Source organism: Larimichthys crocea, chromosome XIII (genome assembly GCF_000972845.2).
Source record: "Larimichthys crocea isolate SSNF chromosome XIII, L_crocea_2.0, whole genome shotgun sequence".
NCBI lineage: Eukaryota > Metazoa > Chordata > Actinopteri > Sciaenidae > Larimichthys > Larimichthys crocea.
Window position 1 is genome coordinate 24,214,333 of NC_040023.1, and position 26,548 is coordinate 24,240,880.

Here is a 26,548-nt window from a genome sequence, read left to right on the forward strand (position 1 = left end):
TGTGTTCGTGTGTGTGTGTGTGTGTGTGTGTGTGTGTGTGTGTGTGTGTGTGTGTGTGTGTGTGTAGCTATAGATGAAGTGTAAGAATGTGTGTAATGTCTTTAAGTGAGAAAGATTGCCCAATTTTTTATGTAAATCTCACCATAACAGCCGATAACAGCAGAATATTTTGCAGAGGAACATGAAAATGAATTCTTTTGAATTATTGCCAGTGTGAATCAGTTCCAAATCAGAAGTCTTGTTGTCTGTGTCAGGACTACATTTCCCATAAACCCTGTTGTTTCTTCACTTCTTAGAGCTCAAAGTTAAGGTGGCACCACTGTTTAGGTGTATGAATTGTACCTGTAATGACTTTAATATCAGTGCACTATTATTTCACCTTCTCACCACTTACACAATGATACAAATGTTTGTCTGCTCACCCACACACCCTCCCTACTGCCCCCACAACAGTTCTGCTGTTGTTGTGCATCTTGTTGGGTTTTCAGAGGGCAGTTTCCTGTACAGGAGTCACATCCGCTATTCTAACCCCACCGCCGTGGCCAGGCTGAATTCAGCTGTGTGCGGTTTGTTTATTGCGTACAGCAGCAGAGTTTGTTTGTGGCCGGCTGTCAGAGCGGCCAGCCCGTTGTGATGAAAGACACTTGGACCTTCCCATCCATTTCACATTTGCTCCAATCAATTATTCAACAGGACAGCCAATTAAAAATGAGGGAGAGCGGTCAGGGCCTCGCCCCCCGAAGGCCGCCACTAGACAACTCTCTCCGTGAATAATTGGTGCAATTAATTTAGCATTGAGCAATAAAGGAGTTCTCACTCTCCTCTCTCCCTCTGTCTCTCTCTCTCTCCCTATATACTGCAGAACCTCAACACACCAGTCATTACAGACACACATCACAACAACACACACACTGCAGCAGTAATAATAGTAGAACATTCGTGGACTGTTGTATAACATACAGGGATGTAGGTGAGGCCGAAGCATCCTATTGCAATTTGCCCTCCTTTTTATTGAAAGCAATAGTTTGTCCATTGTTAGAATGCAATAAATCTTTACACAATCATTTTTAGTGACTAACTATATTGAATAAAAATGATTTTAACAAGAATTAAAAGGCAAAAAGTGAAAACATAACGCTTTTCTTTCGTTATATTGGTGGATATTTGCTTTATAATGATCACCATCTGGAGCTAATGCTTTATCTAGCTTGTTATTTCTCAGCAATATCACTGCAAATGTAGTCACACACACTAGCAAAAACACAGCTGTGTCCTATGGGACACACACACACACACATTCTTGGTACGCAGCGGGAGAGACTCTAAGCTACGTTTCAGGGACCTTGGTCAGACCGTAAATTATTGCCATACAAAAGAATTATTCCATTTACTTGATTCTATACATTTCTCCCTCTTATTCTCCCTTATCTGCAATTATGGTTAATTTGCTGCTGCCCTCGTGAGATGGTGCCTGTACCAGTAATGGCACCCACGCCAAGCACACATACACACACAAACACACACACACAGTAATAAGAACACTCAGGAGGAGGGTAATAGTGACAGATAAATTCCACAACAGCTCTGATTTATTCAATCACAACAGAAGCATTATGACGGACTAAACATCCTGCACACCTTGCCTCCTTCTTCTTGTCTCTGCCCCCCTCTCTCCTCCTCTATAACCCTCCCTTTATTGGTCAATCTCTAGCTCCTTGTATAACCCACCCCCACACCCCCACCCACCTCCATGAACAACCCCCACCCACCTCTTTTGATAGCCAGATTGACAGAAGAGTAATTTCACTGTCAGTGCTGACTGACGCATGGTAATGGGAAGACGTTTCAGGGCGGCATTACAACACAAAATAATTTCCAATTTACCGCTCATCAAAAGCACCGTTACAAAAATAAAGAGAGCAAGGGAGGGGGAGAGAGAGAGAGAGAGAAAGGGGGGAGGTGAGAGGAAACACAACAGTGGATTTATGGCTTCAATTACTGATATTTCACATTTAGTTTAAAGCGACATGTTTTTGTAATATGACAGGCTTCACTGGATTTGAAAACCTCTTCAGACCTCTCCACTCTCCTCTTCCTTTTTTTTTCCCCACCCATTTCTGTCCCTTCTTGCCGTGGAGATAATGAAAGGGCGAATCAAGGGGGAGGTGTGTGTGGGGAGGGGGGGTTGGATCGGTAGGTTGAGGAAGAGAGTGATAGCTGTGACTCCTGAGCCTCTTTAGAGGGCCAAGGAGGAAGGAAGACGAGGCCTGCAGCTTTGATGTAGATGGATTTGCCTGCAACTCACCCCATCATTCACTGGGAGGGCCTCAATCTCTACCCCACCTGTCACTGGCGGGATTTACAACTGTACCTCACTCATCGTTGATGGACTTAAACTACCCCATGACGGTCATTGGTGGGTTTCAATGGTGTTTTTTTTCTCTCCCTGCCCACTGGCGTGTTGGCCCAGTGTTCATGTCTTATGAGGAAAAAGGGCTCTATTTTTGTTTCCTCCTCCAGTTTCCTTTTCTTCCATCTCTTCTGTATTTTGACTGACTATTATAAATTGCCATATGCCCATTTGGAGGAGAGGTTCAGTAAGGGAGTGTCCTTGGCAAATCCAGCAGCAAACTACAATTTTGGTATCAAGATTGACTGCTCCGAGTGCAGCTGACCTGGACTGAGGCAGTGGGAGGCAACCGTGGTCTGTGCTATTTTTGTCACTAAAAATTGTAGAGCCAACTTACAGAGACCTCCCCAGAATCCCAGAAAGTCATTTTAATTAATGTTTTCTTTGTCTGTTTTATCATTGCACGGGTAAAAACTACTTTGTTATGATCATAGCTGTGAGCGCCAGTAATACAGATGAAACTAACACCGCTCCTCCACAATGCCTTCTGAAGGCGGCAGGTGTATATGTAGTGCGTTTCCAGCAAAAAGCTGGCTGGCAAAATAACCACAGTCTTCTCCACTCTCGAAAGAATTACGTTGGTTATATCACAGTATTGTACACAACCTGTCTCCCCAAAAAAAGGTGGATATAGTAGCACTAAGGCACAGTTGACTGCAACTTGAAGTCAAGCGCACCTTGTGGGTTTTTTTTTTTAACACAATATACCCACCGATAAAGCACAAACTTTGAGTTCAGTTCTTTCTAACTTGTTTGCAGCCAACAGAACAAAACGAGTACTTGACAAACATGAGTCTAAGGACTCATTTTCACAACTTCACATCACAGCAAATCTGGAAACTAATGAGATGTTCAAGTCACAATTTAATGTTCCTCTAATTTTTTCAAAGGGATTTAATCATATCACCAGTAAATTTGAAATATCAGTTGTTGTATTGGAGGAAAGTAGATTTTGGCATATTGCTAATGGACCTGAGTTTAAATATTTGCTTTTATTTCAGCTTTCAGTAGTATTTAGTTAGATATATCTGCCAAGAGGTAATCATGTAAGGACAATCGTCAGTTGTCTTTACTCTTAAATGTGTCTTAAGATGTAGGGGATTGACTGTGCCACAAATGGCACCAATCTGTTACCAGAGTTAATTAAAATAAACAATAAATCATCTTTTAAGATGCACTATGAATGTTGCACGCCTCTCCACCCCACCTCCCTCCATCCATCCACCTCATCAGCGTGTCTTTTCCAACAAAGCTGCTCTGCCTCTCCCCTCACCTATCTCCTTATGCTGAACACATTCACATGAACAGGTACACGAGTCACCTCCCACAGAGCTCTCCAGGCAACACTCGCATTGTGTGCATATGTGCGTGTGGTTGTGTGTGTTCATACTGTACTTTCCCCACTTCGCAACCTGCCCTCCACCCAGCTGTTAGTGGTGTCGCAGCAGAGATTGATAAGTTGACGCTAAAAGCTCTTTGTTTGAGGAGCCTCCCGGAGTGAGAGAAAAACACCACCTGCTTGCCACAGCATTATGAGAACACACACGCACACACACACACACACATACTGTATACACACGTCACTCAGCACAGAAGCTCAGCCAACATTTGACAGTGCAGGAGGGATTCAAGCCAGAGTCAAGAGCAGCCCATAATTTTCACAATATGATATGTCAGACTATACAATAATATTAAAGCAACTTTGGTTTGAACACATTTTTACATTACTTTGGATGTTAATTTTGTTTTCATATATTTATTAGACACTGTTGATAAATAATGCTAAATAAATTGGCGAAGGTGAAATAAATTGAATTCACATATAGTCAAATATGCAAGTGATTGCTCATTATTCATTTAGTTTTTCAGCCAATTATCACCGTTAATTTAAAATGAACACTGTATGATGATTCTAACATGTTCAGCAGGCTACATGGGGGATGTGCAACCTACAATAATTGACATCAGTTAGGATGGATAACAAGCTAAACTGGAGCTTTTATTGCCTCCTCTTCATACAATAGCCAATCTTTGGTTCTAAGTGCAGGTGCAGCATCTCTACAGATACGGTTAACTAAACATGCAAAAGACCACAAAGTGATATGTTTGTTAGTGTGCTTGCCTGTGTCACTAAATATCACTGCGATTGGGGCAATGCCGGTGCTTAGCCACCACCTACTAACCAAAGCTACCTCCACCTGTCTCTGCATAACTTTGCAGCGACAGAGTTGTGTAAATAAACGCACATGCTTGACAAAAAAGACGCAAAATGAAACAAGGCAAAAGCTAATAAGTCAAATATGATGTCTTCAATTACCTTACCCTGCAGAACTCCACATAATAAAATAAAAACAAACGTTCAGGGGAAAGTCAAACAATAGGAAAGCCAGGCAGTATCTGCTGAGGACACACTTGTGAAGCTAATTTTCCAAAGACAGCTCATATGTCAATAAATCATATTTTGTTTCCTCAGTCTACTCGAAGCTGTTACTTTTGTTTAAAGGGAAAGTATATTCTAGTTTTATTCTAGTCTCCTAACTGGGATTTTCCACCTAACCCAAGGGAAGTCCAAATTACCACTGTGGGAATATGGCCAGTTTGTCTAAATTTAAGAAAAGTATAGTTGTTACACTCAAACAAGGTCTTTTTGCTTTAGCTTCTGCATTAGCAGTTATATAGTCTGTGTGGTCCAATGAGACGGCATGTGCTATCCCTAGTGGATGTCTGTGTTTTTTTTCCTGCAGTGCTCCTGGCCTTTGGAGAGCTTTTCTACCTCTGCCCTCTCCTGCCAACGCCACAGACCGCACATGCACACACTCATATACACATAAAGACACGGCCGCCTGTCACTCCGTTAGTCTTCACATATGACGTTGCCAGCAGCTGTTACTGTATGTTCAGCACACTTTCTAAGCGTGCATATGAGGGTGTGTGTATGTGTATGTGTGCATGTTGGTGCCATATGTCTCTTTCCCCAGATACAGCTTCATATCAGCTCCAGAAAGCAAAGAAACAGAGCCAAGAGACCAGTCACCCACTGTACAGTGCAGTCAGCACACATGCCATTTACACAAGCATTCAGTAGCAGAGGAAAACAAGATACCTACCAATGAGCAATATGGTTTAAAAAAAAATGGGAAAAAAAGATTGTAGAAACGTCTTTATGCATGCATGTATGATCCCATGTGGTTTTTCTAGTTCTGGACCGTGACACTTTATCCGTCCTCTATTAGAATCCCTGAATCCAAACTTGTGGTATTCAATCATTTTGATTAAAAGCTGCGGTCTCTAACAGAAGTGTTGGGAGTGGAGCTGCACGGCGGCCCGCCACGTTTGAGAATTCATATATTTTCATAAACTTTTAACAATGTCAATGAGACACGTCTTCAATCTTTGGCCGCGCGACGGCGGGGCATTCAATCTTTCTTTAGCTTTTTCGACAGAAAATTTGAATACGAGTGCAGTGTTATTAATGTGACAGTTCATATGGAGGGCTTCATGGGGGGATTTGTGAGGGGGTTTTTTATTAGTTTTGGAGACACTTGAAGCAAAGAGAGAAGGAAGAGGAAGAAACACGCTCTGTTAGGTCAAATACAGCTGGAGGGGCCTTCTCTGCCTTCCCAGCTAGGAGTGACGTTAACATTTTAATTTTGCACGCCCAATTAACAACACTAACTAACCAGGGACATTAATTTCTGCCGCAGCTTCAATATTAGAGAACCAAATACAATTTTCTTTTCCATGTTGTGAATCCCTTATTTATTTATCATTTTGGTTTGTACCCCCCCCCTTCTTAAAATTCTTATTGAATTGCAGTCAAATCAATATCGCTCTAATGCTGATTTATTCAGTGGCATACCTATCTGTGCTCTGACTCAGGATGTATCAGAATATTGTCCAATCAACAAAACTGATTTTGCTGCTTGAGTGAGTTAATCTAAACTAAACTAGACTATTGTCAGCGTATAAAACAATCAGATTTTCTTTTTGCTTTAATTCTGATGTTAAGGTTTATTTGAAAGTGACCCCACAGTGAGTGAGTGAAGCAGGATGACTTTGAGTGTATCACATTTGGATTGATAGGAGGTTAAATTTAGCCCAATGCGGTACAGTGCATCTGATTGCCCTTGATGCCGTAAAGAGCAAAGCCATAGCTAATATGAAATGGTTCGTCAATGCCAGATCAATGTGTACATCTTAAATGAACACACACTGGCTACATAATCCACAACAGTAGGTAGGGTAGAGCAGCACTTTATTGAGTGTCTGTTGTCTTTGACACATCTTTGGTGTCATGGGTGGTGCCATAGAGGCGCCTGAGAAACAGGCCAGTCCCCATTCATATAGCTTTTATTACCATTCTCTAGTTACACGCCATAACAACGCAGGGCATTTTATCACCATTAACTTCACTGGTGTAGATATCCATCTGTCAATATGCAAACTCTGCCTATTGACCATGCTCATATTTATGGGATGTCCATGTGTTTGTATTGTCGCATTCTTTGTGTTTCTATGTGTGCACATGGATGTGTGTGTATGCATTTTTTTCTATTAGGATTTCAAAAACCTGATAGAGGATTGATGTTTCCAGTACATACATTAATATCTTTCTTACTTGTATGTTACTGATTGAAATTATTCATTGCATTCAGTTAGTTTAAAGGCTTGGTTCACCCAAATCACAAAACATTATTATCCAACTTAGAGTCAGCGGGATCTAGCTACACAGATCATTTGGATTTTATTTGCAAAGGTTAAAATATCTGTCTCTGAAATTTGGCTTCCAACCCAATCCAACAAAAGTGAATGGAATTCCATTTGTGGTCTTCACAGCATTAAAAAAACGATTTAACAATATGTCTTACCAGAAACAATATTGTTGCATCATCTACTTTTATTTCCCCACCTCTGTCTGAGTATAACTGCTCCATAAAAGAAGAAGGAGGTTAACAGAAAGTTACGAGACAAGTTGATGGTACAAATGCATCTTTTGAATAAACTGCATGAACTCATTGTCCCATTACTTGCTTTGGTAAAACTCTTTATTGAATACAATGATGGAAGATCCTGAGAACAAAATGGCACAACAGAGTGAACAGCAAAATAAAGAGACCATAAAAAGAGTTTGATCAGTGCTTGCATCTTCTTAGCTTCCTAGAGTGACCACCATTACCTCGCCTGTTACCTCCTGCTGTGTACTTAGACAAGACACTGAACCCCAATTTTCATTCATTCATTCATTCAGTGTGCTACCTTGCTGCTGTCAGTATGTGACCATGTGAGAAAAACTTGTAAATCGCTTTGGATAAAAGCACTTTTCACAAAAAATAATTTACATCCATTGTACTGTGGGGGGAAATTGGCTATACTGTTAAAATGAAACAAAAACCATCTTCATGGTTAGACACCGCTACAGGTGAGAAAATGTGTCTTTTTGGGTGAACAGACCCTTTAAAGGTTTTCCATCGTCAGCTCTTGTATGCTAACATCTGCTACAAGACTGTCTCGTTCTGTTAAAGGCTCACACGTCTGTCGTCTAACCTTTGTGTTCATTTTCATCTGCACCTGAGCTTTTTTTTTTCTTTAGCACTGTGTTGTGTGCATGTTCCAGTTAGTTCCACACTGTCTTGCACACAACCTTTGAAATGTTTTTTTGGCTGACTTGTGGACCCTCCCCTGCTCTGAGCTGAGTTTCTCTCAGCCTCTGCTGTGTACCGCCGGCCTGTTGTCAGGAGAATGGATGGAGTCCGTCCCCCCCAGTGAAAACCTGGCCAGACACCGAGCACTAACCCACTGGATAACAGATAGACACAGACACCCCACATCCCTTTTGGGGATTTAAAAGGGGGGTTCAGAGTCTGTCTGTGTGTATTGTGTCTGTGTGTGTGTGTTCGTGTGTGTGTTCCAAGAGCGATCCCATGGTCGTTTGTAACCCTGGCACTCTCATAGCACCTGCTGCCCAACCCAGGCAGCCTAGTAATGATGCAGACTGATGATGTTAATAAGAAGAGGTGCCCCCCTCGGCTACAGAGCTCAGGCAGGACACACGTGCCCACTTATCCACACACGTACACAGACATACGTGCGCAAATATGCATACATGAGCACGCTCAAAAAAACAAACAAACAAATGTACATGTAAGCATTTTGCAACATTCTGCATTCATTCGCACACAAGGCACCCGCGATCCTCAGGAAGTCTCGACTCGACTGTTTGGTTTGTTTCGAGGTGGGAGGCGGCTAAGCTGAGAAACACAACCTCCGTATCTGTATCAAGATACAGAAATAATAATGGAAATAAAAATGTGTTGGTGCGTGCGGTGAAAATCTTTCCGCTGGAAGGAAGAAAAGGGAATTATCACATATAGTGATGTCTTCATGCATGTAGCAATACTCTGTCTCTTTTTATTTAACAGATAAACATCAGTAATTGGTGGATGATATACGGTTTCTAGGCTGCATTCGCTATAGGTACATACATACAACCGTTCTCTTTTAATCTGTGTGTGCGCGCCATGGTTTCACAGGATTCAAATGTTTGTTTGTGGTCTCGAGAGCTTAATCTCTTCTCTCAGTCATGATGCTGCTGTGTAGTAAAGGCTGGCTGGAGCCCAGCAAGTACAGGTTGGTAGTTACTTTATGTCTCCCTCTGCAGTGTCTCCTTTTTTTTTTATTTTGCCTCACAATCCGGAAGAATTGATGGAGTCGCTGTGTTTATTCCGGCAATGTCAGCACAGCACACACACACACACACACTTTCACTCTCTCTCTCTTTCTCTTCCTCTGTCTCTCTCTCTCTCTCGCCTTCTCCCTCACGAGGTAAACATATTTTGCAGAAAAGCTGACGGAGAGCTTGTTTTAACAACCTCAAGGTCAGCAAGTCAAAGCCTGCAGTCGTCACGCCAGCTTCGCTGTGTGTCGGTGGCCTCTGCGTACGCATGTGTGTGTATGCAACAACGCGTGCGTGCACGTTTGTGTTACAACAGTATGGCATCTCCATGGCAGATTTATACCTCACCGTGCACCTTCAATAATTCAATAACAGTGGCTGTGTCTCCTCCCCAGCTCTCAGTGTCATTATAGAACAGGGCTAAATGCCACCAGGCCTAGTCCATTTCTCTGTCGGTGTCTCTCCACTGCAGAGCCTCAGCGCACACACACACACACACAACGTTCCCACACACACCCAGAAACACACACTCTGGTGTTCTCCTCTGCTGCCCCACTTTCAGCTGAGCTCCCACAGCTTAGCAGGCTGTCTCCTGTTGCAAATGTTGCTAAAAACCTGCTATATTTGTCATATAAGTAAAACTGTTAGTTTCTAGCTGCAACCTGGTCAGTTTGATTCAATTCATCTCCTCTGCCTCTCTTCTACACCAACGATACTCTGTGGTGCATTCGACCATGATGAGCATCAAAATCAGTCAGTTCCGCTGTTCCCTCACCTCTTTTATGGCCTGTCGATGCCTCCTCCCTGCGGTGCGAGGCTGTTTTAACCCTCCTGACCCGTCTCCTAGCCCTGCTTAGCTGTATTGTGGACATCCGTGACTCCTCTGGTATTACGGAGCTCCTTCAATCTCCCCCATCGATCCAGCTCCCCCTCTGTTGCTATGTGCTTCAACCTCCCTCTGACCCATCCTCTACTGCCTCATAGTCCTGTCTAGTAATGTGCCCCCGTGCAATGCCCTCCCTGTGGATGCATGCATGTGTGTGTATGCGCACGCATGTGTGTGTTCGCCGCTGACCTGAGTGATGAGTGGTGACCCTCTGGCTGGCGCCTGGCGTCCTCCTCACTCCTATTGATTAGATCTGAGGTTTCATACAGTAGCCGCCTCACGTGACTCTGTCATTTACTGTCTCTCCTCTGTCTCCGACCTGTCTTGCACTCACACATACACACACACACACACACACATATTCATTCAGTCACTTACAAAGCACGCGTGTAAGTGATGAGCTCGTTCTTGTCTGCGCTAATGAATGCAAAAGAGGTTAAAGGGCCAGATTTCACATTGCACGTATGAACATACACAGCCATCCAGGAAAATGAGTTTAATTAAGAGACAACAGATGCAGCATGCTAACTGCTTGTATCATTTAGCTTATAGCTACAGAATGAGTCAGCAGCAGAGTGAAGTGCGAGCGAGGGATCAGAGAGAAAACGAGGATACAGCTGTCGATGTTAATATACATGCTGGGTTTGATTTGATTTGATGGAGTGCGATTTGCGAGACTTTCATTTCTCAACGTGCCAGGTCGTTTCCAGCCCTTACAGCCTTTGGTAAACAGTGTCCCCAGGAAAACTAGACCTTTATGTGTGTGTGTGTGTGTGTGTGTGTATGAGTGCATGTGCCTCTTCCACTCAGTCTTTGCCACAGTAATGCTCAGGTTAAGTGTAGTTGCAGGCTATTATACATCATTAGGGTAAGTAAGGCTCAGGCAGCGCGGCAAGAGAAATGGACTCTTTGAGATGCTTCATTCCTCACCGGCCATGGCTGGAATAGGACCTGACGTCACACACTCACACACATCCTCGTATACTGGCACAAACTGCTGCACGGAGAAAGCAGCTAGCCACTTATCCAGTCAGTCAGTCACAAATCACCCTGTCAATCAGGTGGTTTATAGAGGCTAAAGTCTCCTGATCGCCGCTAGTCAGTCAGTCCTGGCTGCCACTCTACTGCCACAGAGGAAATTAAAGTGTTCTTAATGGATAAATGTGAGTGTTTTATTGTGTGTTCGCATTTTATGATACATGTTAACACCAGGCTCGCTGGATTTAGAGTGTGGTAATTTCTTCTAACCATATCAATTAGAGTCAGCCTGGCTGGGTTAGATATAGGCGTTTCATTAAAATTAGAGATTAACCATTCAGTATGATGGATAGAATGCAATTTATTTATGTGATTATTGTGGCACTGATTAATAATTAATTGTTGGTATTCTTTTTTTTTTAATCTAAGCTTGTTTTCTTCATGCCAAGAAAAGAAAACGTAGGGGAAAATAGTGATTAAAATAATGATTTTGCTGTTATTGCTATTTGCTATTGCTATCAGAATCTCCATCAAAGAATCAGCATAAAAAGAAGGTCGATGTAGATTGAACCATGACACAAACACGTTGTTTATCAGAGAGATCAGACGTATAGTTCTATACTCTTCCTGTTTGGTTTTAGGCCACATTCAGGTAGAAAAAGCAAAATGTCCTCTTTCATCTCTCTTTGTTGTTTTTCCTATGCAGAGGGGCACAGTGGTGCCCTCTGCCCAGAGGATGGACCTCCAGCTGGGTTTAAAGACAGTGGCCGGCTGGGTGGCAGAGCCACAGGAACATAGAGGTGATAGATGAAAGGAGGGCAGGAAAAAGACTAATTGTTCTCATTACAGAACAAATAAAAATCAATACCTCTCAAAGCGAGGGGGAGGCGGTGGTGGTCTTGAAGGGCACTGTAGTTATTGCATAGGAGTGGATTTTGTTGGAATTACAAGCAGTGGCGAAGGCGCAGTGGAACCGATCACATTTGAATGCTAATTCCGATAAAGGACAGTTAGATTAATAGATGTGGCTGTCCAATGCTGGCCCTTTCCCCCGTAAAGCGGTGGGGGTGTTTGAGATTGAAGTTTTAAATGCAATTAAATGAGAAAACACAAGGCAAAAAAGGGGAGATATTTCCCCAATTTTTTCAAATTAAAGCAGGAAATTTCATTACCAGGGGAGCATATTTTACACAGGCAATTACAAGGTTAATACATCTTCAACATCCCCCCTTAAAGCCCTCATATATTTGCTCAGGGATTTAGTTCTTGTATTTTAGTTTATTTGGCTATGCAGAAGGTCTGCGTTGTACACACACACACACACACACACACACACGCACACACACGCACGCATATGCACACGCACAAGCACTCAAATGCAATAGATTCTTATACATTAATTCCTTTTGAGGTTTAGTCGCTGCTAAACCAAAACCACTATGTGTACGATCCAAACCAGTGTTTTAACTTTCATCTAACCACTATTCAACCATTAGCCCTGATTTGAACTGTTCACTATGACGACCAGCCAAAATCTCCACCAGTCTCAAAATGTACTTACAAAAGTAGTCGAGAGCTGTCACAAATCAGTCCTTGCAGGTATAGCCAAACCATACTGTGTATGCACAACCTCTCTCTCTCTCTCTCTCTTTCTCTCTCTATCTCTCTCTCACACACACACAGCATTTCTTCATAGAGAGCTCCAGCAGCATATTGGCAGCAGAATGTGTGTGTTTCTCAAACAGAGAGTGGCTCTCGTCTGGTTTCTCTCTGACACAGATGACAGCATTGTGTGCATGTGTTTTTCAATGTGTGTGTGTGTGTATGCATATGTACACTATGTCTCTGTTTATGTATGAGCCTGCAGTCTTGAAGAGCAGCTCTCACTCACATGCTGACTTTCAACTTTGATTGACTTCACATAATAAGCAACATGCAAACAGTGCATTTAAACGCTTGTGTAAAAACTTTACACAAAAACGTAGTGAAGTTGTAAAGTTGATAAAGCACTTGACAAAACATTGTAAAGCTGTCAAACACAAATTAAAACCAGGCAAAGCGATGAAATCAGAGTTTTAATAATTTTTTTTCAGAAAGCCGGTTTAGGAAAAGAGATTTAAAATACTAAACTGGATTGCACTGTAACATGTCGATGCCAATCTCCTCAGAGTTTCCTCCCTGTCAGGTTGTTTCCCTCTGATTTAGCCTGTCTTACAGCCGTAGAGACACCACACTGTATGATAGAAATTCAACAGTGAAGCAAATTGGCAGAGCCACAGAGGGCGGATCGACAGCGAGAAGACAAGCTGGGAAGGAGGCGGCGAGCAGAGGAGGCAGTGTGAAAGATAAAGAGAGAGCGAGATGGAGATGATGATGGAGGGAGAGAGAGGCTGTGGTGGTTTATATAACATCTCCAGGATGGTCTTTGGCATGCATCAGGGGGCTGAGCCATCAATCACTCCATCTGTGTAAAATCACGAGCTGACTCCAATATTGCTAAATATTTATACTGTCACATACACACAGGCGTGCAGATGAAAAGAGCCATTCATTAGGGCCTTCTCAGGCCTGTCAGCCTGGAGATGGAGATTAGAGAAGCAACCTCCCACCGCGCCTGCCTCTCCTCTCACCGAGCTCCTCAGCCCTATATATAGAGCCATCAGGACGATAAATATCTCCAGCATGCCTCTGTTAGGTAAATACCCAGTAAATATGGCAGGGAGGATCGGAGACTAAGCTAAACAGACCTGTGTGTCTGTGAGTGTGTGTTGTATATTAGTATGAGTCACTCAACAGCGAACAATAGGGACTTGTCATACAATATGCTGTATGGATACTGTATGGATGACCAGACTTTGATATATTTGGCATCAGTGTTGTTTTGATAAATAGAAAGGAGGGTAAACTGTTGAGGATCACAAACCAAACTATTATTCATAGAAAACTGAGATCGGTTCTGTTTCTTTATAAATACATCCATCCTTGTCACTCATTTTGGTTTGAGACTGCAAACTTTTACGTGCACTCATATTATACGTCTCTCTTATACATCATGTAGAATCCAATGTTTTTGGAGCTTGACCCAGCTTGACCTATGCTCACTTCAGTAATTTTGCTGGAATAACTGCTTAATTATTTAAATTATCAATTACTCTGCTGCTTACTTTCACAATTGTTAAATCATTTAATCAAACTAAATGTCAGAATATAGTGAAGAAAAATCACAATAGCTCAGAGGCCTTGGTTAAGGCGGTGGTGTGCTCAAAAGAAACAGGTTTGTACAACACGTCTGAAAGAAAAAACGTTTATAGCTGAGAGCATAGAGACAAGGGATGTGAAAATCGCTAAACAATATATATTATCAATGACCACTTTGAGACAGATTCTCCTGCATGGTTGCACACACAAAAGAGGTAGTTCAAGATAGTTTGTAAAGAATAAGAAAAGAGAGCTTGATGGAGAAGTCCACTCACAGGGACAGTCGCTGCTTAAAGTAGATGTGAATGTCGGACTTTTGTTTTCAGAAAGTTACAGAAATTGTTAGATGCAGCCAGCACCAATTCTGACATCAGGGAAGTGTATGGGGAGGAGTTTCCAAGGCTTATTTGACCATCCGACAAGCACTATGGTTGGAGCATACTAATCCCATAATGCCCTTAAATCTATTATATTGTCCTACTAACAGTCCAAAACCTAGAGATAAGAAAAGCTGCAAATCCTCACACTGTGAAGGCTGCAACTAAAAAATGTTGGCGGTTGTTTTGTTTAAAATTGATTAGTTGATTATTAAAATAGATGCTGCTTAACTTTCTGTCAACATTAATCAACTAATTGTTTCAGCTCTCATAGTTTACCTGTGAGATAAGTGGATTAAACAGCAGTGTGTTTGAATTGATGTTCATTTGATTTCAACAGAAAGATCAGTATACTGTACTTTTCATCATGTCAGTGCAGTAGATGGATGAAACGATTAGTCGATTATTGTTTAGGTTGTTTGTGTTTTGTGTTGGTCACCACCAAAATGTGATTTGACATCTTCAAGGCCAAACACGATCAGTTAATCAAGGCAGCACTGAGAAGGTTAATTGATATAGAAACTAATCATCAGTTGCATCCCTGAATGATCTCAAGATGTTTTTTTATACTTAAACACAAGCTTTAGATAAGGAAAACATTCCCTCCATGACTGGTGGTTGTAGTCAAGCTTGAAGATTAAGGCCTCTCTTTGATTCCTGGTCTTAGCCTCTGTTCTGACATCTTCCACAGCAATCTGCTTCTGTCTCTTTGTCTATATTCTTCTTTTTTTCTCTTTCTCCCCCAACCCAATTCAGTCCACTGTGACTTCACTTCTTTTTTTGAAATTCTGAAGCCATTATGTTGCGATTATTCATTTCATCCAGCTTGACGGACCTCAGATCAGTGCACGGGCCAGGCCTTGGCAACAAAAAGACATCAGCAACATCATCTTCACACTGTAATTATGAGAATAGGGTGGGGGGTGGGGGATTTCATTTTGATTAGCGAAAAAGCTTTTATTCTCAAACTCACATCCATAATTAATCATTAAATCATGGGAGAGTGAGTGAGAGGGATAGATAGGGGAACAAACACGGTGAAAGGAGGATGGAGGGATGGATGGAGCAATGGAGAGAAAGGGGAAAGGCATGTAATTATCTGCAGAAGTTCGACATCCCCAGTAAATCCACAGAGCCGTCTGACATGGCTAATTAAAGAAGCAATCAAAGGTCCACCTCCAGAGATTCTAAGAGAGAGAGCAAGAAAGGACATAGGCCAGAGAGATAGAAAGAGGGCCTAATGGGGAGAATGAGGGAAGGCAAAGAAAGGAGGGGGGAATATGTGGAAGAAGTGTGTTGTGATCTTTGTTATTGTTTCATATGTCAGCCTTCCTTCTTGAGTTCTTGGATGAGGCTCTTACACACCTCCTCCTTCTCATTTTTTCCTTCTTACAACAGACCATCACACTGGGATTATTTTTTAACCTTCATCTGCAGAGTGCAAATAGCTGCGATTTACAGCATGAGTGAAACAACCGGCGCTCCCTCAAAAAGTAGTGCATTAGTCATATCTGGTTAATCATTTTTAAAGTCGAAATGATGTTTCTTCTTATGCTTTTCTAGGCTACATAACTAGTGATGTAACGTGCAGTCATCAGGTGTTTCAGGCCTTTCAGCATCAGACACCCTCTCACTGACAGACCTGCTGAGGTTGATCCGGCCTCACTTTGAGCAACCTCCCACACCATCACTGTTTTTATCCATAGTCAAACCAGATGAATTCCCAACATCCCCTGTGTTTTGGTAGATGATGCTTCCCTTACTTGTAATGCAAGGCACTGCCTCTTGCACTGACTGCACCGGCTAACTAAGCCTTCTAAATTTGAAAGTCTCCCTCCATCTGGTCCTCCCAGAAAGCAGTTATCTAGCTAGTTAGTTAGGCAATGGATTTTGTCAACTCTGGCACAAGTCATGTAATAATAATCACTTGCACAGGTTGTCCATTAAATGATAGCACACCCCGAGAATTTTAGGCTTTGATTTGTTGTGCTCATAAAATCCATTAAGCTTCTTCTTCAAACAAATCATCTCTTCATTTCTAAAGGTAGCATGATTTTTGTGTTATGAAATTAACATAGCATACAAAACAGTCATATTTTTACCAGTTTCTTTGAATACATCAGTAATTTAAATTTAAAATCTAGCTCACGACCCCCATTCATTGAAGATAATTCAACTAAAAGATAAATTAGCCATACAAGTTAATGGCCCAAAAAGACACAAAAGCTACTCAAAGGAAGGTGAGGTGAAAAGTGAAGGTGCAGGGGAGGTGGTTTCCCTGATGATAGTGGGGTTTTTTCTCTTCACCTTTCACCTCTCTCCATCTCTATCTCTGTCTCTCTCTCTCTGGGGGCACAGACCTGGGGGACATGAGGTAGATAGAGTTAGTGTGGACCAGATTATACTCACACTGGGTCATCCTCTGTCAGCAGAAAAAGAGCTGAGAGCAGGACACTGACCTGTGTTCTTTCTGACCACTGTTGTACAGTGTGTGTGTGTGCGTGTGCGTGTGTGTGTGTGTGTGTGTGTGTATACTTTCACCTCTTGAGCTCTTTCCACCTCAGTCATTGGACGACTATATTTCATTGTCCAGGGCTTTTGTCACTATGATATTCACTCTAAATGACCATCATCTTGTATATGTTCCTGTTTTTATATTTTGGTTGTATAACTCTTCAGCATCAAACATAACCTTCTCTCACTGATATACTTGTATGGCAGTATTTAAGAGAAAATACATCATATATATATCAGGCACATGATGGTCAGTACATAAGTCTATCTGTGTATCCATGTTCCTCAGCCTCTCTTGTTTACTTCTTCTTCAGGTAGTGGTTTCCTGTTTGTGAGAGGGATATACGCACAGTATTTTACTGAAGACACGAGTCGTCTTTCAGCTGCGTTACATGCTTGTCTGTTGAAACCACTGTCAGTAAAAGAAATATTGTTGTTATCTTAAGCTCCTCTACAACATATTTTCGCCCTGTGTCATTGTTGAATGTCGGTGAAAAGAAGCAGCACTCTGCTTTGACAGACTAGAAATGACTGTATGTGCTCAGAAACAAAAGCTAATAACTGTTAGGTCAGTTATTTGTGGTGTTTTTTTTCTTTAATCCCTGCTTAAACTTGTGTTCTCGTTCCAACTTGGTGCAGCATGAACTGTCTTGAATACACATTAGACTTTGGCTTTGCGCTCTTATCAGATCTTAGTCATTTGTGCTCAGGATGCTACAATCTGGATTTTGCAAACAGCATCATTCATCCTCTTAGCTTCCACTACACAGAGTACACAATGAAGAGACATGTAGGAAAACACATTACGCGGATAATCTGAGACTCGCAGCTTTCCTGCCAGACACACACACTCCTGTCTCCGTCATGGGAGATCCAAACTAAAGAAAATAAAGAGACTATAAACTATAAAAACTATCCTCTGTAGAAAACACTTAAGCAGCAAAAACATAAAACATGTAACGTCCGGTGTGTCAGAGGATTTAAGCCAATAAAGACGCTCATAAGTGTGATGTACACTGAAATTCTGTTACAACACCTGACGACAGAGATTAACAGCATGTACTTTAATTTATGTGAGCAGATTATGTAAAAGATATTCACTGTTTGATGAGCTTCCAACTAAAGTCACTGATGGAATAATATTGGCCCGTCAAAGCCACCATATCGGTGTTCCAGCCCAGAAGGCCCTCTGTCAGTCTGTGCCCTCATTCTCTTCTGTTTATTCGTCCTTGGGGTGTGTTCAGTGCGTCTCCATCTCTCTCTCTGCCCTGTCCACCCGGTGTCAATCTGGCTGCTGTATAATTGGTTGTTTTTTGGTCGGCCGGCCTGTCCTCGCTGGCGTTGATTCATGGCGTTTGTAAAGGTGACAGTAGCGGCTGTCCCTACCAGACAAAGTAGAGCCATCACTAGCCGGACCTCAGCTGACCTGCTAGTTTGTGTGCACACACACACACTCACACAGAGGCAGACACACACACACATACACGCATAGGAAACACATGCAGCTTTGCCTGAGGCCTCACAGGGGAGGAGAGGCAGGTAAGGTCATCATGTACACAGTTCCACCAAAGAAGATGCACACACACACATAAAAGTGAATAAACACATACTCATATGGATGATTGTCCTTTTGTAGTATGCAAATAATGTTATTGTATAAAACTGAAGACTGTATACACTCAGATACAGTATAGCTCATAGTCTTTATGTAATATGTAAAGATATTGATGTATGCACATGAACCTTTATAATCAGACATACTGTATATTACTATAGAGTACATATCCTGCAGTAATATGTTAAGGAATTCACACACAGAGTATGAATAATAAAACACAGAGTAAACATAATGACAGAAACAGCATGCACGTATAATACATAGAAAATAACAATAACAGTTTGTTTATGTAGCACTTTGTCAAGAGAATTAAAAAAATATTTTACAAGAAAAGGCATAAATAACTGAAACAATCAGAGGTAGAACAATAAACAAAATTATGCATAAAACTGTTTTTATGAAGAAAATAATGAAATATATACATTAAAATACACATAGACGTATGGACACCTAGAAACACACACACACACACACGCACACACACAACTCTCATATGGAGGCCTTCCCCGGTGACCTGGATACACCCAGAACTGACACTTTATCTACTTAGCAGTGTCACCTTCAAAAGCCTGCACAAGTGACACACATACACACACACACACACACCACCTCATCTGTAAAAATCCACCCACAAATAACAACCATATGTGTGTGTGTGTCAGGTTTAGGGGCCTCCATCATGCTCTTTTTTTTTTAAAGCACCGACTTCATATCTATAATTGAAGGTAATCGGCTGGTAAAAGGATTGTAAAGGGTTTTGCGCCGTGGTTAAGAATTGATCATAAGCTTTTTCATGGTCCTGCCACTGACCCTGTAATTGATTTAGTTTTTTCCGCTTCTCTTGCGTTATGGTTTGATATAGTATAATTGACTTTGCTCGCTGTGGTGTGTCTATTCAGGTTGGTTTCTTTGTCTTACAGAGCATATTTCTGTGTACTTCGATCCTTGTGAAAACCAGAGTTCAGGTTTAGGAATTAAAACCAGTGCTTGCATGTGCAAGTGAGCTTACATTTGCAGCGAGCTGACCTGTGTTACAGCGTGTGTAATTGATTGTGTGTGTGCTGGTGTCTCGGTGTTAAGGTTAATTTCTCTAACTGCTGGTAAGTGCTGTCTGACCGCTCCCCTGACGGCCTCTCCGAGCTGAAGTAATGCCACTTAGAGGCCCCGGGCCCCCGCCACTGGCCAGCGCATTGATCCGCTGATCAATAATTGCATCTGTACCGTACACTGAGCAGGCAGGCTCCCGCACTGACCTGACGCTAACACACAGACTGTAGTGCGGTGTGTCATGCAGTCACCCTGCACAAATGGTTTGCAAACTGCGGTCCAGGGATCACCTAAGGGGCCTTAAAGGGGTTCCAGAGGAGTCTCTAAAACAAAATTAGTTTTAGTTTAATTTCAGTATCATTTGAAGTTATCCTACTTGTAGAATTGATTCACTCTCATCACGATTATCTCCCCGTACTGTGCAGACAGTTGTGTTCTCGCCTTCTGATCAAGATCCAACACTTTAAAGCACAAAGTGAGCCGAGCACAGTGCATAAAAAATAATAAGTGCATGGTGATTAGAACAATTTCAACTCTGCTGTTGCTTCTTAGCAGTTCACACCAATTACAATCATGTTTTTGATTTTTGGATCAGCCAGGTCTGATCTTAAAACATCGTCTGTGGTGGGAAATCACAATCACTGCACTTGACAGTGGTAACTGCAAAGTTTGACATTTGACTTAGAAAACTGGAAAATAGAGAATGAAACTACAAGATTTTGCTCTTTATTTTCTGTCATTTTTTATTGTCTTATTTTATTCTCTTTTCCTTTTTCCCTCTGACTCTTCCATGTTGCTGTTTCTCACGTTAGCAAAGAGAGAAATTAAATGGCATACACACCCCTATTAAAGATGTTGTAATTTAAAAATGATTATAATAAGTAAAATCCCCCACACATACAGTATATGAGTACATATATGTACTTGGACATATTAGTCCAAGTGTATGATGGTCACTGATGCAGATTTATTGCAAGACTTTCCTCAAGCAATTTCTGTCATGTGGAAGTCTAAATGACATCACCGCCCATCTCTGCATCCTTTTCTTCCTCCTGTTGTTTTATTCCTCTCAGGGAGCCTCCATCTTGTTTCACATCACAGCCAATAAAGCAGCCTGCCTCTCTCTCTCTTTCTTCCATCCTCTCTACCACTTCCTGTTAAAGAAACCAGTCAGTCAGAACACTCAAAACACATATTAAACAGGCATCAGCCTCTCGCCGGGGCCAAATCACGCTGTTCAAATGTTGTTCTTCCACCGGGAGCGCAGGACAACTGAAGAGATGGGATCTGCAACATTAACTTGATTCACGGCTGCGGCGACTGAGTGACACTCCATAAACCTCAGCGGGCCGCCGCTGGGCCCCGCCGACAGCACCCCACGGCTAATGTGAGACACACTAGCACTGCATAGCCTTACCACCCCCACAGCTCTACACACGCGCACGCATACACATAAACAAGCACAAGCGGGGACTGGCATATACATCCAAACACATATAGTAGCACATATTGTATAGGCAAATGACAACAAAGCCCAGCCTTAACTTTCCACCCACATATTGACACAGACATACAACATATGAATTAATACATGCATTAACACATATTTGGCACAAACTTGAAAAACAGAGCTTTACCAGGCTTAACATATGCATACAGTCAGGGGTTCACACACTAATATGGCCTCTCTCTCTGTTAAACACACACACACACACACACACACATATATACATATATATATAAACAGGTTTTATGGTAATGCAGCAGAAACTGCACAACCATTGAGTTATTGTCCTCACCAGCCGACCTCTCAGCTCGCAGCGCTTTGGCGTAGGCAGTTAGCATGGGCCCTGTAGCTCTGTGTAAATAGGTAACCTCTGCTGCTCAAAATGCCAACTTCCTCTGGCTGTCTTCGACAGTGCTGACTCCCTCCACACACTAACTACTGTTCTTGTCACTTGAGATACAAATAGTACAGTCCGAATTGATATTTACTACACAGACTTGTTGCCCGTGTACTGCGGCGTCACAGTGAATATACTGCTTGTTTGCCTTTAAAACAAATGCACTTTGTTATCTTCTTCCACGTGAATAAGGAGCGAGAGATACATTAGATATATATAGAGATAAATAAAGACTTATAGCGTGAGAGAGATACAAATATGCAAGAGACAAATAGAGCAGGCAGAACCAGAAGTCTCTCTCTGTTCAGAATCAGAGAGTTGTGCACTTAATATGCAAAGGTAAAGCCTGATATCATCCTAAACAAGGCTCCAGAAGACCAAGCAACATCCAACTTAACAAAGCCCAGGGCTGATTGCCCTGTTCGCTTTGACTAAAAGGAAATGGTTCCAGAGTTTGTAGTAACTGCTCTTACCAGGTTTGAAAACACACTAACAGAAAAATCTTCTGAGTGGAAGAGTGAAAACAGCTTTATCCTCAGAAAATTACCCTGTCCATCTACACTTAAAAGACTACACTCTCTCTTTGACTCTCCCAATATCAGCTTTTGTTCCGTGACATGTAGATTTGTAAATTCTCTGTCGTTTGTTAAGTCCATTATGTTTCAACAGCAGAAAACACTGGCTAACTCTTCAGCTTCTCTGCATAAATCAAACAAGTCTTTGTGAGAAGAGATTGTTGAAATGTCTTTTGTCCAGTGTTCTATCTTTTTTTAGTTACTCCCTAAAATAAACCTGGCAGGTGTAGACAGGTGTGGGTGTATGTGTGCAGATGTCATTAAAATAACTAACTATCCACTCTTGCAACAAGTTTTCATTTTCTCACTTTAGGATAATGCCAGTTTTTGATGATTTGTCATATTGCATGCATAAGTGTGAACATTAGCACATGACAGATTTATATATTGGAGACAGATCTTTTGCCGCTCATTAGATATTGGCCTAGAGCTGCAATGAAAATGTAAAATTGCAGTATTTCTTTAAAGCCTTGAACAGACAGTTAGTATTAGTGTATTAGAGGATGCACATATACAGATACTTTTAGTGGTTCATACCTGAGTTCTTAGCTGAACCTGGGAGCAGCGTTATCTCTTTGATGCACAGCTTAACACCTTTAACTTTGCTTGCATTCATTAAGAACAATAGGTGTGTTTCTTGAAATAAGTATCTGTAGCTCCTGCACAGGTCTTGACAATTTACTCTGATGTTGAATACACTGAATACATAAAGTGTTCACTGTTTTCTTCCAGCTTGTAAATTGCACTAATAGTCCATTTTGAGAGTGTATCTCTGCAAGATTAACTGGCTTGCTGTCACCAAAGGACCAGTGGCCACAGCCTACATATCCAATGATAGTGAGAGTTGGTGCTAACACATCTCTGTGCCTGTTTACACTGGAGGAGGACAGGCCACTGTTGGGTCAGATACTGTTTGCAGCACAACTCTGACTTTCTGATCACATTGTCAACCTTGTGAGTGCAGGACATTAAATGTCTGGGGGAGATAGGAATATCAATGATTGATGAGTTTGTTCCTGTATATACTGTGAGATCTGTGTGATCTTGTCGCTACCCTTAGGGGTAAACCTTGTACCTCCAAAATGTCAGATTTTCAGGACCAGGGCGGAAAACAATAAAGTTTTTTTGTTATTTCCTGAAAAGTTGAGATTTGAAAGAGTGTTTTGGGGGTTTTGTGAGTCCACGGGGTTGCAGAATCTGCAAACTTTCAAGTGCAAACCTTCAGGTGAAACGGAATATTGCAAATGACAGTAAATGTTGTTGTTGCAGTAATGTGTCCTTTCCTTATTTGTACAAGTTCATCTGTGCACAGTAGCCAAGGCATGAACATAGTCCCCTGTTCACTGTCTCAAATTCCCATTTTTCTGCATAGATTAGCCTACAAGTGTCTGAGCCAGGCACTGTTTAAACAATGGCATTTCTAACACTGTTCCTATCACCTTGGAAACGCCATGGCAACCTGTGATCTGAGAGGGCACAGTGTGGCTCAATTAGCACCAGCCGTATCTCACCACTGACGTCTGCCAGCCTAATATCTCCATATTCTGTCTCCTTTCATGCATTAAGTGACACAAATACGTGAAGTGTTACATCACCTTTTATAGCGACTTAGATTTCCTTATAGCTTCTTCTCTTTTTCTCACAGTGATGTCTGCATACACATAACCGTAGTCCAACAGTTGTGGTTACCAAGAACATTAAGAGAGAGAATGAATATGACTGGCCATGTGTGGTACTGTATGTGCAGTAATTGCTGTGCCTATTTTTGTTTTGTTTTTTGGATGTGATCCTGACCATCTTGCCACTAAATTATTTTCCTTTTATGTTCTGCATTTGGATTTCATCTTTCAGTCTTAGTTTCTCCTCACACTTTGCTGTTAAAACACACTCTGTGACCAAAAGGAACATTTCTGCCCAGGTTGGCCTTAGTTTAAAGGTTTAGCAGACTTAGTGTTGAATTAAGGTATAAGCAAAAATACCAAAAATGTCAAATGTATACTAACATCAAATGTGTCTCTGTGTCCCCCTAGGTATCGTGTCCAAGTCTTTTGAATGTCGTCTGAAGGGTCAGGGGGCTACGTTTGTGGAAGCAGAAGCTGTAGACTCTCCTGTGAGCAAGAAAGGCTTATCTGAAGCATCCGGCCACGATGAGCCTGTCCAGCAGGTCATCATCATCCAAGGCTACGGTGATGGGGAGGTGGCTATCGACCAGACCCTGGAAGAGTCGGCTGCTGCCACCTTGCAGACGCTGGCCATGGCCGGCCAGGTGGCAGAGGTGCTCCACATCACTGAAGATGGACAAGTCATTGCCTCAGGCAGGGAAGTGGCATCAGCAGGGGCCCACCTGGCCGGAGGCAGCACCCAGTACGTGGTGCTGGAGTCGGGGGAGACCAGAGAAGGGCTGCAGGCTGTGGCTAGAGGAGGGATCTCAGCCGCAGGACAAAGTCGAATTGTTTCAGAGTCGTCCACAGCTCTCGATGCTCTGCTCAGCGCTGTCAGCGAAATGGGCCATCAGGAGGAAATGCAGGGGGAGGCAACCGTCGTTCACGAGGTCTTGACCCCTGAGATAGTCGAGGCTGAGCAGAGGGACGCAGAGTCGGATGTGAAACAAGAACATGACGAGGTGCAGGTCATCCAGGAGACCGGCCAGGAGATGCAGGAGGTGCTGCAGCTTGCCGCATCCCAGATGATGAGGGAAGGTCTAACCCAGTTCATCGTTAATGATGAAGGAACCCATTACATTGTGACAGAGCTGGACAACTGCACCTTACAGGTGGAGGGAAGCGTCTATGGAGAGGCGGGGGCAGGTGACGGGGAGGTGCAGCAGGAAGAGCAGCAGGCTGCAGAAGAGGTGGTGGTGTATCTGGATTGAGCCTCTCATAAGTTATGGAAGGGTAGAGAGATTAACTGAAAGAGATACATTTATCGTTTCATTTCAGTTCTCGTTTAATTCTGCGTTTGGCTAAATGTTGGCCAGTAAATCTTTTGGTCTTCCTACTTGTCTTCTTTCATTTTACCCCGTTTGATTCTTTGTTGTTGTTGTTTTTACATCACTTCTGTTTGCAGTTATTTGCTATCCTCTCTTGGGCTATGCTAAACTCAGGTTAAACATCATGTATGTAGTGACGAAAAGAGGTTTTGGTGCTTAGTGAGGTAACTTGCAATTCTCACATCCACCCAGATATATATAAACTCCTTGATTAATGCCATGCAACTTAAGGAAATGATTATATTTCCTCTTCAAATTTTTTTTTTTAAATGCGTCTAATAGGTTGAGAAAGGTTGATAGGTTGTGTTCTGCTCTGTAGAGGTAACATCAATTTTCTTGTTTTTTTTTTTAAGACTTTTGTTTAATAGGACATTTTTGTGTGCTATGACACAATGATTTATTATTTTCTGTCTTGTTTCTTTCCATCTTTTGTAGAGATTAGTGTATCATCAGTTACAACACAATGAGTTTATGGGTTTTAAAAAATTCCAAAACAGACGATTTATATGTAACAAAATAGAGTTGCTAATTATACATAAAAGTTTTTTTCACAGCCCCTTGGCTGTTCAGTTATTCCCTCTGAAAAACATATTAATACAATTTCATTTCTAACAATAAAGATTGAGCCTAATTTTTATCAACTGTGTTCAGATTTTCTTCTTCGCCGTATTTTCTGTCAGTCATACCATCAAGAGCACATTTCAGCATCAATACCGCAGTTACATGTTCAGTGCAGCGCCATAAAACAAGCAACATGCACATACATGCATCAGCTGATGGCTCCCATCATGCTTGCTGATCACTAACACAATCATTATCATCACCATTATCATTATCGTCATCATGATCACCGTCACCCTAATCGTCATCTTCTCTTCTCTCCCCCCATCAGGCCCATTCTGTTCATCACATACAACACACTCGTCCTCTTTTTTTTTTCCCCCAGCAGTATTCAGCACTGGAGGGAGAATCAATATTCATTTAGGCCCCTACACAGGCCTGGTTTCTGATGGAGTGAGTGGGAGAGCAGTATGACGGCTGCAAACACAATGGCCAACCGCTGAAAGTAGAGAGACAAAGCACTCACACACACCGAGGGCATCAAAAGATCATCCCTTTAACACACACACACACACTCCGCGCACGCAGAGCGAGAAGGTGGGCTGAGAGAGAAAGTGGTGGAGGAGTGGGCAGGAAAAATGAGAGGATTACAGATGGATGTTGAGAGAGGTGAGGCCAGAGAGAAGTGAAAGTGCGGTGAAATCCACAACCACACAGAGAGAAGGGAGCCTGTAATTTCACATAACACCTGTCTGCCTTTCAGCCTGTCTTTGTCTCCTGCTCTTGTGTTGCATTTAGAAACTCACACGGTCTTTTCA

At 42.1% G+C, this 26,548-nt stretch overlaps 1 protein-coding gene across 1 annotated transcript in view; it reads left to right on the forward strand.

Moving 5' to 3' along the window:
- znf407 (zinc finger protein 407) overlaps window positions 1-26,273 on the forward strand; it is a 140,915-nt gene extending 114,642 nt beyond the window's left edge. The window contains exon 10 of the mRNA XM_027286517.1: window positions 24,211-26,273. Coding sequence (XP_027142318.1) covers window positions 24,211-25,052 — 842 coding nt within the window. The 3' untranslated portion in view covers window positions 25,053-26,273. The remainder of the gene's footprint in view (window positions 1-24,210) is intronic.
- Window positions 26,274-26,548: the final 275 nt, after the last annotated feature.